The 8,754-nt window shown below is 39.0% G+C and overlaps 1 protein-coding gene across 3 annotated transcripts in view; it reads left to right on the top strand.

Moving 5' to 3' along the window:
• Window positions 1–8,754, top strand: part of CAMSAP2 (calmodulin regulated spectrin-associated protein family, member 2) — a 127,870-nt gene continuing 119,116 nt past the window's right edge. For all 3 annotated transcript variants that reach the window (XM_011931709.1, XM_011931710.1, XM_011931711.1), the window contains exon 1: window positions 1–245. In XM_011931709.1, coding sequence (XP_011787099.1) covers window positions 107–245 — 139 coding nt within the window. In that variant the 5' untranslated portion in view covers window positions 1–106. The remainder of the gene's footprint in view (window positions 246–8,754) is intronic.

Below are 8,754 nucleotides of genomic sequence, written 5' to 3' on the forward strand. Positions count from 1 at the left end.
CCGGGCCCCGATGGTTTGAGCTGCTTCTCCCTCCCGACCCCCGTGGCGGCGAGGCCACGCCATGTGAAGGTTAGGGCCGGGACATCCCGAGGAGCCGCCGTGAAAGATGGGGGATGCTGCAGACCCCAGGGAGATGAGAAAGACGTTCATTGTTCCAGCCATCAAGCCCTTTGACCACTATGATTTCTCCAGGGCCAAAATCGCCTGCAATCTGGCCTGGCTGGTGGCCAAAGCCTTTGGGACAGGTTAGTGGTGTCACCCGTTCCCTCCCCTCTTCCTCCTGATGTGGTCCACATCCTGGTTTTTGTTCCCGATTCTCGAATGCCTCTCCGTGCCTGTCTTCTCGTACAGGTTCAGGGAGATGATGGGAGGCTAGGAAGAGAAAGAAAGGAGAAATAAGGAAAGCAGGTTTGGTCTTCAGTGAAGGGCACGTGAATGGTCAGGTGGGATTTGGCCAGATTCCTTTTATTGGATGGCAAAATGTTGCCCCTCCACCACCCAGTGAGCAATTTTATGTTTTTACATAGAGTGGTTTTAATTTGTGGTATTTTCTTCATTGTGCTGCATACATTTTTGTCTCAGTCATAATTGTGATTACACCACCAAGAAATCTGACTTGGTTTCTTTATTATTGCAAGAGGGTGTATAGCATAGTACTGTATTGATTTTGACATTTGTAATGATGGCTGCTATTCAGGCTCCCTCGGATGTAAGGTGGCCAGTGTCGAGTGCGATATTAATTTTTGTTGTCATTCTTTAAGGCTGTATCAGCCTTCTGCACACATGTTAAGTTCTTCCTAAATCAATTATTTAAAACCAGTGTTCAGTTTGCTTACTGTAGGGTGCTGTTTTCATTTCATAGTATCAGTGAGGCATATTCTTTTTTCCAATGTATTTTGGCTTCATAAATTAAAAGAAACAAAAACTCCCTACTTTGGGAATTTTTTTAATAGAAGAGTTTTTTGAAGGCATGTGCTGTTGACACAGAAATTGTGTAGTGCAGTAGCAGTTAAACACTCCCTCCATAACCCAGTCTTTGCAAAATAACAGGAAAAGGGCCTCCCGTTGTGATTCTTTAGTGTTGCTTTAGGAGCCCATGTTGTGAAATGCTAAAAAAATTAGAGAGTTGCTTTTCATTGGAAGATGCTTCTGTAATTTGGTAACTTTTAAGAGTAATTTTACAAGATTTCTATTCCCTAGTTAGTGAATTTTAGATACATGAAATATTTGTTGAAAAGTTCCTTAGTACTCACAAATTTCCACATGTTAAATATAGGGTTCTTTAGGGGGGTGGTGACTAATTTCCAATTTTAGGACTATGTAGTGTGTGTTTTGGTAAATGGTTTAGTTCAGTTTTATTGCTTAAACTTACACACAACTGAGTATCTTCAGGACTTACACACCCTACTTAAATAGCAGATTAATCTCAGTGTTTGGAAAATTATTTGACTTTGTTTTTGGGGAAACTTCCCATTGGTGTGATTTTATGTTTATGGCAGCCTTAATTTTACTTGAATTTTCATGCTTTGATATTAAACTGACATCAGGAATAAATATAATACATCCTTTTCAACTAATTTATATTTTAAACATCTCTTTGAGATTAAATGTCTAGTGTAACTCATAGGAAGAAACACAAACTGTTACTGCCTTTATATAAAAACGTTCTGGCACCACTGATAGAAGCAGTGAGAATAATAGATGTATTTTGGTTTTAACTTAAGCAGCACACTGAAGCTAGTATCTATTTGGATGGCAAATGAAGGCTATTTAAGTGCTTAGCAAACATGGAAAGAGGGAAATTTACATAGTCACCTATGTGGAAAGGTAGTATGTATGAAGTGGAAGGCAAAGGGAATAAGAGAAATATTTTCTTTCCATCTGGAATTGAGAGGATGCTTATAGGATACAGATGTCAAAATTTTGCCGTGCATACCCAAAAGCTTCCAACTAGAAAATGGCCTACTTTCTGGATATGTGTCAGCCAGGTTGGTGGATTCTAGACCACTTGAACACACTGAACACACCTGAAGAAGAAAGGAAATGAAGGGAATCTAGTATCAGTGGAATCTGATGTCTGCCGCTGGATGCTTTGCATTAAGTTGTACATTAGGGATTCAAAACAACTCTCTGATGTAGGTAGCGTGTTCCCCATTTAAAAAACAGGAGGAAGTCAGTGCATAGAGAGGTTAACTTTACTACTATCACAGTGTTAGTAAGTGGCAGAAATGAGTTTTGATTTGAGGTCTGACTCCAAAGGGTAATAAGATATTGGTGGAGGTGGAACACTCCTGTTAAGATACCCAGCACTCTACTTCATTTATTCCTGCGGCAAGCCTGTAGATACTGTTCTCATTTTGCAGATAAGGTAACTGGCTCACAGATTAATTTGTACAAGATTAAACATCTGGCAAGTGATGTATTCTGCATGTCTGACTCTGAAGTCTTTGCTTATTACTCTATATCATTCAGCAGAGTAACCGTTTTATCTGCAAGTGTGAAAAATATGCACATAGTACATATTGAAGTCTAGTATTTTTTTCTTTAAAAATTGTGCAAATCTTAATTCATTTTCTGATAGATGATATTGTTGGCTATTACATTTGCCTTGGCAGCAGTTGGAATGGATGAAAAGACCATATTCAAATGGGATGAAAAACAAGTTTAGAAGACCTTAAGTGACTTAGTAACAATATATTAATACATTATTAAGAATGTTCTGTTTGTCCATTTTGTTTATTCTTTATCAACAGTCTTTCAAAGCATAAATTTATATGGAATGAATAGAAAAAAATTAGGAATTTTTTTAATGTAAATATTCTTTATTTGCTGCCAATACTCTTATGCAGGAGAGGTTAATAGATAGCATTTTTCAAAGATATTACATAATTATATTTAGTTATTCAAAACATTAACCCAGCTTTCAAGTATGATTTACTAAAATCACTCCTTTAACAATGACTTACAGGGTCTTCAGGCACTGATTTGGTGTTTTCTGTTAGAAACTTTCTAACTTTTGATGTACTGAAAAACTAGTCAAGTTTATAACCATGTGTTGTAACAGTCATTTAAAATCATAGCTAGAAATAAATTGTGAGCATAGAACGAAGTAATTGAACTTAACAAACAAACAAACAAACAAAAACCCACAAAACTAATGTTGTAATACCTAGAAAGCAGATATGGAATATTTACTTAATTTGAAGTCTTGGGAGCCTTGAATCATTTTCTTCTCTTTACAGTAGTATTACAAAAGTATTACAAGTAGTCCAAATTTTAAGAGTTTATTATGTGGAAGAATGCAGGTACAGGTTTGATTAAATGAAGAAAAAGTTTTTATAGATGAATTTGAAACAGTAAATAGATAATCCAAATTGCAAAGGAGGAAGTAGTTCAACTATTTGTGCCTTTTCTATATTTGAAGAGCTTAACCCATTTAAGCAAAGATTTTACAGAATTTTCTTTAAATGTTCTGTTCCCTTAAATCCTTTGGGGGAAATGGTAGGTGCAAAACCTCTTGTGAATTCAAGGCCCACTTCCTAGTGTCAGTTTATCACTTCAATCTTCTCAACTATTATTTTCCTTTGTATACCATTTAGTTTAGTGATATAAAATATTTCGTATTATAAATATACCTTGTTACATTTCTTTGTCTATCTTAACAAATCTTGCTGTCAAAGTCCTATATAAGGTCTGACTCTAGTGCATATATGAAGATTGTTGAGAGCAGTAGGTAGCGTTGTGGTTAAGAGAGACCCGTAGCAGCAGAGGGGCCAGTTTGGGACATTATTGCAGGAGTCTGGGCAAAAGATGAGGTCCTTTGTCTTTGACTTTGTAGTCAATAGAATAATTTACTAATAAGAAAAAAGTTCATGAGGTCTTGAAGTAGGGGGGGTATGATAATGAAGCTGCTAATATAGGCTGGGCATGGTGGCTCATGCCTGTAATCCCAGCACTTTGGGAGACCAAGGCGGGTGGATCACCTGAGGTCAGGAGTTCGAGACCAGCGTGACCAACATAGTGAAACTCCGTCTCTACTAAAAATACAAAAATTAGCTGGGCGTGGTGGCAAGTGCTTGTAATCCCAGCTACTCGGGAGGCTGAGGCAGGATAGTCACTTGAACTCGGGAAGTGGAGGTTGCAGTGAGCCGAGATCGTGCCATTGTATTCCAGCCTGGGCAACAGAGCGAGACTCTGTCTCAAAAGAAATAATAATAAATAAAGCTGCTAATATTTATTGAGCTCCTACACTTTGTGTCAAGCACTTTATACATACTGTATCATTTAAATCCTTATGACAGCCTTTTGAGGTGGAACGGTTACTTATTCCAATTTTACTGATGAGGAAAGTGAGGCCCAGGGGCTTAGGAACTCTTCCAGAGTTACCCAACTAATGGAGCTGGGGTCTGAACCCAGGGAATTTGACTTGAGTCTGTACTCGTAACTACTGTTCTCAATGGGTAGAAGTCAAAAAATGGAAATGAGGCAAATGATAGAAAAAACGTTGCAGAGATTTAATCTCTAGTATTTCGAAGTGACCGGGTACATGGGAAATGGTTTGAATGAAAAGGGAATGTGTAAGAGGATGAGGTCACCTGAGGTTTTAAGAAGGATGAGGTACCTGAGATTTTGAGATTTGGTGACTGACAAGCTGAACTGTGATGCCATTGACAGAGAAAAAGTGTAGTAACACTGAAGCCCTGGAAGGAGAAAGTTTCAAGGAGAATGGTCTGATTCAACAGTGTCAAATCCTATGTGTTTAAGCTATGCCTTTCTTTTAAGAGTTTATGCTTTAGTAGGGGAGGTATGATAAATGTATAACCACAGTAGAGTTCAGAAATAAGATAAGAGCCGTATAATTGGAAATACGACATTCAGAGGGAGACTGGTGGTGGTAAGATGCAGTGGGGTGGCAGAGGAGAGGCCATTTTCAGCAATCGGTGGTCTGTGAAGGAAGACCTCTCTAGTAGAGGTGGTATTTAAGCGATAGGCTGAATGGAAAGTAGACATGGTAGATGGAGGAAATGGTTTGTATGTAGGCATGGAGTTGTGAAACTCAGGTAGTGCTAGTGAAACAACATAGACCGGATTGATTGGATGAGGTTTATGTAATGAAGCAGTGAGACAGCCAGCTTGAAAGACAAACAGACAGAATTATGTGAAGGGTGAGGTGAAGGAATTTGGTATTTATTTAGTAGTTAAATTATCCTAAGCACATTGGATTAAAAAAAAAGAAAAAATGCTATTACATGTATTAAACATGTACTTTGTGCTAATTATTATCTAAGCATTTTATATGCATTTATTTTAATTTGGAGAATGAACCTATTAAGTAGATATTATTTTATTTCTTCTAAGACTCTAAAACAGGATTTCTCAACTGCAGAACTATTGGCCAGATAATTCTTTGTTGTTGGGGGCTGTCCTGTGCATTCTAGGATTTTAGCAGCATCTGTGGCCTGTATCCACCTGATGCCAGTAGTGTTCCCTATCTCCATCCCTACTCCCACCCCAGCTGTGACAACCCAGAATGTCCCCAGACATCTCCAGATGTCTCCTGGGGAACAAAAGGAGCCCAGGTTGAGAATCACCGCTATCAATATTATAAGACAACTATTGTGATCTAAAAAGGGTACATTGAAGTACAAATTAATTATAAGACATACTGATTTCACAAATATTCAATTTGAAAATAAGAATTTAGGAAATACATGATTGTTCACCCTTTTTAAAATAAAAAATGAGAGATTTAGAGGAGTTAACTAACTTGCCCTTGATCATACAACTTGTAAGAGGTGGAAACAAAATTAGAGTCTAAGCCTTTGTGACATTGAAATTTGTATCTTAACCTCTGAGTTATAGTCTTCCTGGATTTTTAGTAAAGACAGGGCTTTGCCATGTTGGCCTGGCTGATCTCGAACTTTGGGGTCAAGTGATCTGCCTGCCTCGGCCTCCCAAAGTACTGGGATTACAGGCGTGAGCCTTCGTGCCTGGTTGATGATGATACTAAAATAGATTTTTGACCATGTAAACTTATTTCTAATTTACATGTTTTATAGAATTTTGTCTCACAACAGATTTTGAAACAGCAGAAATATTTTCTATTACCTACCCTTTAAAAAAATAGATGCTAGAGGTCTTTATTATAGGTTCTTGAAAATTTATTAACAGTTAAAAAGTTTTTAAAAATAGGTATACAGGTACAGATTCAAAACTCAAAGGTATAAAAGAGTAGATCTTGTGAGAAGTCTTCTTCCCACCTGGACCCTGAGCCAGTCAGTTTGTTTTAAGCAAGATGAATTCATCAGAAGATTTGTTTTAGGAAATCTCTTGGAATACACTTAAAAATGGTTAAAATAGTGAAGTCTATGTAATGTATATTTTACCACAATTTTTAAAAAGATGTCTTGGAAACAGTAGAAAATGAATTGGAGGAGGGCCAAGAGTTGTGAAGGAGGAAACCAGTTGGGAAGTTATTATGGTTCAGGTGAGAGATGATGGCGTCTTGAATGTGGATGGTAGTGGTGGATATGGAAAGAAGTGGATGAATGTAAAGGATAAGGCTTGGTGATTGATTGGATATGTGGAAGAAAAGATGAGATTTTGGGAAGTGTTAAGATTGATTCTATTTTGTGAGAAAGGGAACAATGGAAGAGGGCCAGTGTGTGGTTTTTTTTTTTTTTTTTGAGACGGAGTCTCGCTCTGTCGCCCAGGCTGGAGTGCAGTGGCCAGATCTCAGCTCACTGCAAGCTCCGCCTTCCGGGTTCACGCCATTCTCCTGCCTCAGCCTCCCAAGTAGCTGGGACTACAGGCGCCCGCCACCTCGCCCAGCTAGTTTTTTTGTATTTTTTAGTAGAGGGGGGTTTCACTGTGTTAGCCAGGATGGTCTCGATCTCCTGACCTTGTGATCCACCCGTCTCGGCCTCCCAAAGTGCTGGGATTACAGGCTTGAGCCACCGTGCCAGGCCCAGTGTATGTGTTTAAGAGAGAAGGGGGAAAGAACCATATTGAGTTTGAGGAACATATAAAATGATGGTTTATGCATTAGGCCCGTGGAAATTCATGTATGGAGCTTAGAAGACCTCAGGGATGAGAGTTATAGGTGGTAATTAAAAAGTAGGTGACTACCACTCACTAGTCACATTTTTTTTTTTTGAGACCGAGTCTCGCCCTGTTGCCCAGGCTTGAGTGCGGTGATGCGATCTCGGCTCACTGCAAGCTCCGCCTCCTGGGTTCATGGCATTCTCCTGCCTCAGCCTTCTGAGTAGCTGGGACTACAGGTGCCCGCCACCACGCCCGGCTAATTTTTTGTATTTTTAGTAGAGACGGGGTTTCACTGTGTTAGCCAGGATGGTCTCGATCTCCTGACCTTGTGATCCACCCGTCTCGGCCTCCCAAAGTGCTGGGATTACAAGTGTGAGCCACTGCACCCGGTCTAGTTCCTTTTTTTTTTTTTTTTAGAGATAAGGTCTCACTGTCACCCAGGCTGAGTGCAGTCATGTGATCATAGCTCATTGCAGCTTCAAATTTCTGGGCTCAGGTGATCCTCCTGCCTCAGCCTTTTGAGTAGCTGGACTACATGCCTGGTTAATTTTTTTGAAAATATTTTGTAGAGAGGAAGTCTCACTATGTTGCCCAAGCTGGTCTTGAACTCCTGGATTCAAGCACTCTTTCTGCCTTGGCTTCCCAAAGTGTTGGGATTACATGTGTGAGCCACCCACCCAGCTGACTGCCAGTCACTTTGAGGGATAGTGTGGAGAAAGAAAGAACCCAAGACAGGCGAGCCAGCAAAGGAGCTAGGCATAGGGTAATTAGAAAGAAAACTGGAGAATGTGGAGTCTCAGAAGACTAGGGAAGAGAACATTGAGGATGAAGGAATATGAGGTGTAGATGAGAAAGATTAATTGAGGACTCTCAAAAAGATCCATTAGATTTAGCAACAAGGAAGTTATTGATGATTTTGCTGAGAACATTTTGAGGCGAATGTAGAGACAGAAGCATGACTAGGTTTAAAGTGAATGGGAGATTGTATTAGTTATGCTGTCCTCACTTGTAACAAAAAATCCACCTGAAATTGCATTTGTACGTTGTACAAATAGTAAAGAGGGTTTATTGTTTCTGAAAAAGTCTTCAAGTGGGATGGGCTTTGGTTTTGATTTGATCAGGGCTGTAGCTTCATTTCTGTGTGATTCTTTTAGCTGTGCCCTTGTTCATGTGTGGATTTTATTCTTAGGCTGTCTAGTCTCATGGTAGAAAATGGCTGTAGCAGTTCTAGATCTCATATCTATGTACCACACCATTCAGAGCTCTTCTCTAATCACTGAAAGTTCTACACTCTTGTCTTGCTTTTTTCTTTCTCTTCAAACAGAAGGATTGATTATAGAAAATCTCAAATATATACAATAACAATAATCTTTCATGTATCCATCATCCAGCCCCTGCCATCATCAACTTATGGCCAATCTTGATTCGTCTCTAAACACTCCCCATCACTGCCAATTATTTGAAACAAATTCCAAACATCGTGTCATCCCATCTATACATATATCAGTATGTATTTCTGTAAGTCCACTCCCTTTTTAAAATGTAATCATGGCACAGCCATCACAGCACTGTTGTAATCATAGGATTCCATATCATCAAATCAATATGAAGATTTCTGATGGTCTCATAAATATTTTTTATTTTAAAATTTATTTTATTATTTTTTTTTTGAGACGAGTCTTGCTCTGTTGCCCAGGCTGGAGTGCAGTG

The sequence above is a fragment of the Colobus angolensis genome, unplaced genomic scaffold, assembly GCF_000951035.1.
Source record: "Colobus angolensis palliatus isolate OR3802 unplaced genomic scaffold, Cang.pa_1.0 Scaffold91, whole genome shotgun sequence".
Taxonomy (NCBI): domain Eukaryota; kingdom Metazoa; phylum Chordata; class Mammalia; order Primates; family Cercopithecidae; genus Colobus; species Colobus angolensis.